Raw genomic sequence first — 9,276 nt, forward strand, 5'->3', positions numbered from 1 at the left:
CGTGATTTCTCGGAAAAGGTCTACTGCTGCTGAAAGGGGCTGTCAACGGCGCATGCGCATGCACGCTGTAAAAAAAAAAAAAAAAGGAAACTTGACTTTATTTCTGTATTTGCTCCTGTAGTGTCTAAAATCACATTTTGAAACGGCATGTGATGCATGGTGTTGCACTGCTATAAACATGTCCAGTGATACTAAGGAAACTCCTATTTGAAAAATATTTTTCTGAGTCGACATAATTAAAATAAAATAGACGTGGATATTTTTTGCAGTGTGCACGCCTTCCTTGCCCAGCCGGGGAAAACCCTTGAAGTTGACTATAAAACAGCGGTGTCTCTGGTACTCTGCATAGTGCCCGCTTCTGATCAAGACAGATCTCCAAGTGGATAACACACTAAGAGCAGAAGAAGCTTCTCTGGGAGCAAACTTCAACCAATCGGATTAATTTTGTGCATTTTCTTCTTACGGCTCATACACGAAGCAAAGTCTGTAAGTGATCTGGAATTCACACTTCTTCTTGCATGGGATACCTCAGATTCATTTTTTTTTTCTTACCGGCAGCGACTTTTGACGATGAATACTGCAACTATTTAAGACATATACAGCAAGTCAAAGTTGTTAGTAGGCTCGAACATCCCGAAATGCTTGATATTGTGATGCTTTAAACGTTTTTTCAGATGTTAATATTTGCGTAATTCTTGCACACCGCGCGCTCTTATTTATTGACAGGAATGAATTAGGAGATAAAGTGACTTTTTAAACCTATAAGTAGTGTGCGCATGCAGCGGTGCAGGAGGAGGTGTGCGCTCTCCCCGCGCGAACTGGGTCTTGGTGCGCACGTCTCCAAATGCCTCCTGCTTGGATACAATCGAGTTTTCGTTTTCCCTTTTTAAGGACTGCAAAATAAGTTTGTTTGGTTTTTTTTAAATGTTTTTTTATATTTTAGCAGCGTCTTGAATGCAAAAGCCATTAAAGTCCAATCGGATTTGGTCTATTGTGACCTTCATTAGATGCGCTTGACTCCTACGCGTAAACGCCCCCCTGTTCGCCTGCATGCCCCGGCCGTGAACTCTCCTGCGTGGCCAGCAGGCAGCAGTAAATCTAGTGAGGGCGATCTGGGAGTTGAATTCTTCTCGCTGCTGTATGTCAAACACTGCACTCGTCAAGTATCTAAAATCTAATTTCCTCTGTTTCTGCGTATTTAAGGCAAACATGCCTGTGTCAAGGATGAGGATGAGGCCATGGCTGGAAAAGATGATCGAGTCAAACGCCGTCGCTGGTCTGACTTGGCTGGACAAGGTGAGATTATTTCCCGCTGAAACGTTGGATTGTTTCATGTAAATGGCATTTGGTGAAAGCGTGTAGACAGTATATCCAAAGTGCTGAAACAAACATTAACAAACATTACATTCTTTAAGCTGGAGTTACACAAGTGTTGATAAGGGAAGTGATCTGCGAGGCTGCAACTGCCTTGATTTGATGTTTGTTACCTTGCTGATCACACAATATTTGCATGTTATTGTCAGAGTAGCTGGTTTGAAGCATCAGTTGGGATGGTGTTTTGGAGGGAAAAAATGCTATAGTAGACAGTTAAGGGAAGGGAAAACATCTGGCAGTCATGACAGCCTTTTAAAACAAACACAATATGGCACTCCAGACAGGTGAAAAAGATCCCATGAGTTACACGGAGCCCAAGTTTGGCCCCTGTCTCACAGATATTACAGTGTATTCTTTATCTGTGAGTGGGAAATGGGCCAAACATGTTGAAGAGAAATTAAAAATGTCTTCCTAAGTTTCAAACTAAAAAAAAAAAGACTAAAACTTGTTCAGTGTGTGTTTTTTTCCTCTGTGGCTACTGTGACTGTGCTATGCAAATAATATTTTTACATAATTTAGGGCCCATGTATTAGAACACTGTTAACAGTCGCAGTTTGATGGCAGCTTCTTGCAATGTTTGAAAATTTGTGTTCATACCTTTTTTAGTCGATGGTGAACCTTCATCCCAACTCAGCATTTCCTTTTGTACTTTACAGGAAAAGACAATGTTTTCAATTCCCTGGAAGCATGCGGCTCGACACGGCTGGGAGCTGGACAAGGACGCAAGTCTGTTCAAGCGGTGGGCCATCCACACAGGTGAGCATGCATTAATAAACATGCAAACTCTGCAGATAAAAACGCAGTCAACGTTCAGAAACTAAACAAATGCCTTCTGCAGGGAAATACGTGGAAGGTCAGACTTGTGACCCAAAGACATGGAAAGCCAACTTCCGCTGTGCAATGAATTCACTGCCTGACATCGAGGAGGTGAAAGACAGGAGCATCAACAAAGGCCACCAAGCTGTTCGCGTCTTCAGGATGCTGCCTACAAGCCCAAAATCAAGAGGTGAGAAAAGTGACAGGAAGCGGGCAAGCAAATATGTATCAGCATCGGTGTGCAGCATCTGCTGCCTGCTGATTTCTTTTTTTTCTTTTTACTCATGAACTCAGCTTGTTCCACGACCACACAGTGAGCTGTTTAAGTGATCAAAATATATTTTTGTCCTCCGCACAGATAAACGAAGCAAAGCAAAGGAGACAAAGGCAAGGAAGAAGGTAAAGACTGCAATGTCCTATGAAAATTCAATGTTGATATTTACTTTTCTGCCTTAGTTGTGTGTGCTTGTTACATAATAAGAAGCCTTTTTCAAATTAAAATTTATATATATTATAAAATAATGGTAGTTGAGCAACAGCTTGACATAGAGCTGCAGGTGTGTTTTGTTACTCGCTAATTATGACTTTATCTTTCTCTACAGAGCTCCATCAAGGTGGAGGACAACGTAGACTGCAGTAGCGCTCAGTCTCCCGTGGATGAGTCAGTGTCGGAGGACACCTTTTCCACTCAGGAGAACACAGTCGACAGCACAGTGCCCACAGAGCATCCAGGTGAGAAATACGGAGAGTTTAAGAATAAATGAATATGTAATTAAACAAGTAGATAACGCAAATGTTGTTAACGTTAGGTTACAAAGTGAAGTGAATGAATTTACCGCTAAAAGCTGCTTTTGTTTGTGGTCTTTGCAGATTTAACATTTGTGTCGCAGTCTGAAGTACCTGACTGGTCTTTGTCAATTGAAATCGGCCCCGAGAGCTTCTGCCACAGATTCGAAGTTTCACCTGATCACAGCCCCGGTAAGACAGCACATACAGCAGCACACTTGCTAAAAAATGTTTTAGGAAGCTAAACTGAGTTCATTCAAACAGATCAGTATCACAGTGCTGTACTGATGTCCTCCCTTTTCTCCCCCTCTCTTTGCTGCCATCCTTCAGATTTTGACTACACAGAGGACATTATCCAGGTAAGCATGGCCTTCATCTCCTACTCTACACAGCATGCATTTTTCATTGACAGGAATACCCATGTTTGTCTTATTCTGCCTGTTTGGGTTGTGTATTAATACCCCAAAACAATAACATAAGACTGTTTGGTGTTGGGAACATTTCAGTTGCTCAAAATATGATAGCCATACTCAATCCAGCATTGCTCTTTCAGATTTGCCAGCAACTGGAGAAAGAGTCAAACTGGATGTCGTGCAGTTTAGACGGCAAGGGGTTCCTGAGCAATGAAGCATGCACCAGTCCAGGGAGCCAGTGGAGTGAATCTTCCTCAGGTAAATGTTACGATTTGATGGCTTAGATGGGGAACTGTCCCTAAATTCATCTGCAATAAAGTGCCATTAGAAATATTTTGATGTAAATGTGGGTTTCCACAAGAATTTTGTTCAGCTGAAACATACTTGTTAGTTTTTCTCAAACATTATTAAACCCTTATTCCAAAATACAAGTTTAGTTAAGTCAAGTAAAGTGAATTACTGTTCTTTCAAACAATGAATTGTTATTAAGAGGGGACTCTAGTGATACAGCATTTAAACCTCTAAAGCTGAGGAAGTTGGTTTGATTTCTTTCAAAAATACATAACAGACAAAGATAATGAGCAATTTGGCAAGAAGTTTTCTACAAACTACAAAAAATGAATAAAACGTGACAAGAAAATTAACTGAAAATTAGCCTTGACCCTTTAAAGGGTCAAAATCACTGGATCCCACATTTATCCCACATAAAATCCTCCTTTGTTAGACCATCTCTGCATTGTCTTTTGAAGTCCAGAAACCAAATTCATAACTTAATCTCAAGCTCAATCTGAGGTTGCTGATTGTCACTTGAATTGTCACTTGAATTTTCATTTTTAATAATAGAATTTAAATTTTCTACATCCTGACCTTTGGTTTCCTCTGTTCGTTTTACAGTCGAAGACCTAGAGGAAATGCCACAGTACACAACATTGGGCTCAGACCTCACAAATCCCACAGACGACATGTGGAACAATTTTTGTCAACAGATGCCCCTCCTGCTTTAGGATCTTCAGGACAGGATAATGCTTTGACACTTTTGGACTTTTAAAAAAGCTCATCCTACCCAGCATCCTTCCCTTACTGAGCCATCACCTCAGTCGAATCTTATCATCCCTCCAGTCCATGATGTCCATCACACTCTAAGCTAACACCCACCCCTCCCCACAACTTCCACCCGTGTGCCGTGACTATCGCAGAGAGCTTTCTTCATCTCCCTCAGCCTGTGTCTATCTTCTATGTTATTGGCTGGTTCAAGGCATTTTGGATACATATGAGGTAGACAATACTTACCTCAAAATGCAGATGCTTGTATTTACTTTCTAGTTGTTGTATAAAGTCAAATATACAATAATATCTATTTTTCCGTTATGTGAAAAATACATTTTAGTTAAAGGGATGAGAAAGCATTTGGATAAACATCTTAACTTCAGGTGAAAGCTCTTTTTCAAAATTTTACTTTTTTTTTTGCTCAAATGAATTGTAAACTAATGTACATAGTTGTTTGTGTGTTGTTTTTTATATAAAAATAAAAATCTAAATGTGAACGAATACGACTCTTTATTATGAAGGGCTTTAAGTTCATGTGTCCAGAGATGACTCAGTAACTGACCAGATGTTTATGCCTCATATTGGCAATGATAACCCCTGCTGACTTGTCTGTGAGGCAGTGAAACAATATCAGTGTTTGACATGTAACCTGATCCCTGCTCTGACCAACAAATTCCCCTCCAGTGGCAAATGAACAGTCTCATTGGAAAAAGTCAAATTATCTGGCTTCATGTCCTATCTGATTAACAGCCTTTAAAAAGCTCATGAATGCATTTAAAATCACACAAATTATTTCTTCACATTTAACTGGATTTAACATTTTGGCTACATAAAAAAAAAAATTACTAAAACTAAAACACAAAACACTGTTGTTCTTTCAGTCGTAGTAATAATACAATTCATAGCAGTTGTTCTGCCAAAAATAATACTATTGTGTAACATGATATTTTATTATTAGGTAGATAAATAGTAATTAGATGCATAAGTTATTTTTATTCCTTGTCTGGGGTTCTTATATAATCCCCACAGATGCTGAGGAAATATTGCAGTTGTGTAACACACTTTCACCCTGCATGTTTGCATTCCTCACAATCGGTGCAAATGACAACAAAAAACATTTAGAAAGGCAAATGGTGTGAGGAATCAAGCCAGGGTTTTGTCTGATTTGATTAAGACCTCTACATATTTTTAGCTTATTTGTCTTATTTCTTCAGCTGTACTCAGGTATCCATGAGATCTTAATCTTTTCCTTTAACTGATTTCCCTGTTGTAATTCTAATTGAAACTGAAATGATTGCCCACATTTCATAAAATGCCTTTTAACAGCATTCAGGTAAAAAAAAAGGGGGGCAAGACAGGGCAATAATTTACAGCTGTCAAAAAACGTGATTATAGGGATTTACCGCATTTTCCGCTAATCAAATAGTATGTGAACTCTAGGGTAAATATTTCTTGAGGATAAACGTGCCCTCTCACTCAAATATAAATTAAGTGTATGTAAGGAACTTGTAATTTAGTTTAGATGTTTTACTCTTGATCACTAACAGACAAGTACAGACTATCGCTTACATATATCTCGACCTAAAAGTAAAACTTGTCATGGGCAAAAAAACACACCAAAAAAGCAGCTTTACTACACAAATGTAAAGTTTTATTATAAAATAGTGATAACAGCAAAAATTACAGTTTAGTAAATGATAGCATGTTGTGATCTTGTGTATCTATATCATCAATTGAGAACTTAACATCCAGTTAAATATCATTCACATAAAACACTGGTTATACATGGTGGTTTGATTTCTTGCCTTGACGTTTGCATGTAAATGAACAAACAGTATAGCAACTTTTAAATATTGTCTGACTAAATTAAAAATTAATTATTAAACAAACAGATCAGGTTGTTGCCGTGGTACTTTACATCACACATTTGATATAACTGTACATAAATTGCCCCTTTTGTTCAGTTTATTAAGTCTTAGTTCATGTTTTCTCCTCTATCAGTTTCCATTAAAATATCTGATCAACATCTGTCAAGCTAATAGCTTATGTATTAGATAAAAACAAATACATACATTTTGTAATAACTAAAATTAATTGGTTAAAAATATTTAAAATTAGTATCCTGAAAATGTGTTTTTTTGACAGTTAACGACTTCAGAGGTATGTAAACAGTAGAAAGGACAGACTGGAAAAAGGATTTGAAACACTGAATACTGACCCAGACCTCCTTTTAATATTATGTTGCTAAATATACAGTATTTGCACAAATCCCACAGTCTGTCTTAGGCTTAGTTTCAGACATCCGGTGGTTTTCATACAGCCAGACGGCCTGCACACTTGCTTCTTCCTTCTTCTGCTGTGGATGTAGACATGGAAGGCACCAGCACTTCTACACAATATTAACCTATCAGAAAAGAAAATAGTTTAGGATTAAACACAGTTCTGCAAATGTATATATATTCTGTATGCAGTAAATATTCAAATTTGTGGGACACATTCACATCAACTTATGTGATGTGAAACATATTTGGTTTAATTGGTAGCAACTTAACTTCTGTTTGTTCCAATTATTTCGAAGGAGTTCCCACATTACAAATGAACTGTAATTTTGTGCCAAATTTGACAGCACATTATGTAAATTTGAAAGAGACCAAGGGAGAGACAGAGAGAAAACTTTGTGGAAAGTTGCAAGGAAGTGTGTTGATCCTAAATAACCAAAACACAGAAAGTGGAAGTTCCACAAAGAGAGAGCCAATTTTGTAATTGTTGCATCAGTTGCTGGATAGAGGAAAATTACTATAAGTAGTAATCACAAGATAAAAATAATGTCACTAAAGTTACTGAGATGATAAAATCTTAGGGTAACAAGACAATAGAATAAAAGTATTAATTAAAGTATTATGTCCACGGTTATTTCTACATATTGTACTGAACAATTTCCAAAAGTATGGCTGTTACAGAGACAAAATATAATTGTCTATATATATATATATATATATATATATATATATCTAAAAACAAGAGTTAAGAGAAGCTTACCCATGATTCCCCTTTTCAAAATATCTGATGTAGTACACAGTACAGTGTAAACAAACAACAGGTGCAGCTTCTGTACAACTTCACACCAGGCGGAGTGAATAGATGCTTGTTTAAGTGCAAACTTACAAGAGAGGGAAAAACACACTATTATTAATTGTATGTCAAGGATGATCTGAACTGCCTTTTTAAATATATGTATGTATTTTTAGAGAGTACAAACATTATATTATTCATTTATTTTAAAGATATATGAAAATGTGTATAAATCCAAGTTTTTGGGTAGATTAAATCAATTCGTTTCTTAAGTGGCAAACTATTAAAAAACATCCCATTTTACACTAATGCACACACGACACGGAAACAAAGCAAGTGATTCTGGAAAACAACGCCAACAGTTCATATTCAAGTTTAATCCTATTTTGATTTCAACCAGAATAAGTACTTAACATACACACATACTACACATTTCGAAAGTCTTAACTCAAAAAGAAACACCAGATAATTATTAGGTAAAAACATTAGTCTCTTTGCAGGTTTGTTCCTGTTGCATGATGCCATTGTAGTCCAGTTAAATGTATCAACAGGTGTCTTTAACTGACTGTGTGGTCTGTAGTTGCTTCCATACAGGAAAGTTATAAATCTGCTGCAGCAGCACTATTGCTTCACGCTAACAAAGGTCAGTGAAGGAGGAAGTAGAAAATGCCTCCTGGGAAGTGCCGAATCTGCCAAGAAGCGCATATATTATTTTATTAAGAAAATGTTGACATCGCTTGCATGCCACACGCCCTGATCATGGGACACAAGATATTTCAAGACAGTGGTGGTGACTAATGGATGTGTTGAAGTGCCTGGTTCGGCACCCATTAAAAACTGAGCCAGCTAAGTGTCTATATCCGTTTATCTTAAATCCCATCATTTATTGTTTCTTGCTTTTTTTTGTAAGGCTGCAACATTTTATCAAATGAAAATATTCTGGATGTCTCATAATAATAAAGCATAATCCAAGCAGTCATTATGTTTCCAACCACAACACAATTGGGCAAACAAATTGGTAATTTTAATTCTGGAAACAGGGCTCCATGTTATACACATTTCCTCCAAATTCAGCCTTTGGTATCTTTGGATATTTGGGGAATCTCCTATCCAAATTTTTTGGATACAAACAAAGTTTGGCTGTGCATATTTATATCATGTGTATTTAAACTGCTGCATCTTTGAAAATTATCCAGACAGATTATTCCTGAAACAGTATATGTAAACGCAGTTAAGTGTTGTCAAAAGTATAAGTGTTGATTGAAGAATTGCTTCACCTTGTCAACAGACTTCAAAACCGTTTTGTAATGCAAAATAATGGAAATGAAAACATGTAAATTGCGATGGTCTATAGAAATTCCTTGATAATCAAAAAGAAAAAAAATTGTCGTTTGACAGCCCTAATGTTGATATATATCGATTCTAAATATCTGAAACAGTTTCAGTACTTATTTCATGCAGTATGTTTACTAGTCATTCTGCCATTTTGTGCTATTAACTAAGAAAAGGAAAGCTATGTCATGTCATATCCTTGTTATATTTATCTAAAAGTGTATAATGATTTGCCCTCAATGTCATTTTTTCCTGTCATCAAAAAATCAATACTTTTCAAGGTTTAAACATTACTCAGAGCCAATTATCTGATGGGGATTATTTGCAATGTAAAAAAAAGTGCCTCAGTTAATGGTAATAAAGAAAGTTTTGGACAACACTGGAGCTCTATCACAAATAGGACTAAGATTTCTGGCTTTGGCTGACAATAGTTTTA

The 9,276-nt window shown here is 36.9% G+C and overlaps 1 protein-coding gene across 2 annotated transcripts; it reads left to right on the forward strand.

Annotated features, from left to right (window-relative positions):
* The first annotated feature begins 360 nt into the window (after window positions 1-360).
* On the forward strand, window positions 361-4,933 carry irf1b (interferon regulatory factor 1b). Of its 2 annotated transcripts, XM_042498721.1 has the most exons (10): window positions 361-486; window positions 1,204-1,296; window positions 2,031-2,130; window positions 2,213-2,380; window positions 2,549-2,589; window positions 2,793-2,922; window positions 3,061-3,168; window positions 3,307-3,335; window positions 3,530-3,647; window positions 4,284-4,933. In XM_042498721.1, exons 2-10 carry the CDS (start codon window positions 1,210-1,212, stop codon window positions 4,391-4,393), a joined length of 891 nt encoding a protein of 296 aa, XP_042354655.1. In that variant the 5' UTR covers window positions 361-486; window positions 1,204-1,209; the 3' UTR covers window positions 4,394-4,933. The 2 variants fall into 2 exon arrangements, with proteins under 2 accessions (XP_042354655.1, XP_042354656.1); XM_042498722.1 differs by lacking the exon at window positions 3,530-3,647 and having other exon boundaries at window positions 4,284-4,381.
* Window positions 4,934-9,276: the final 4,343 nt, after the last annotated feature.

The sequence above is a fragment of the Plectropomus leopardus genome, chromosome 13, assembly GCF_008729295.1.
Source record: "Plectropomus leopardus isolate mb chromosome 13, YSFRI_Pleo_2.0, whole genome shotgun sequence".
Classification (NCBI taxonomy): domain Eukaryota; kingdom Metazoa; phylum Chordata; class Actinopteri; order Perciformes; family Serranidae; genus Plectropomus; species Plectropomus leopardus.

Coding starts and splice junctions, on each gene's coding strand:
- irf1b (XM_042498721.1), top strand. CDS start 1,210: ATGCCTGTGTCAAGGATGAGGATGAGGCCATGGCTGGAAAAGATGATC. Junction 1,297..2,030: donor GTCTGACTTGGCTGGACAAG/GTGAGATTATTT, acceptor TGTACTTTACAG/GAAAAGACAATGTTTTCAAT. Junction 3,648..4,283: donor GTGGAGTGAATCTTCCTCAG/GTAAATGTTACG, acceptor TTCGTTTTACAG/TCGAAGACCTAGAGGAAATG.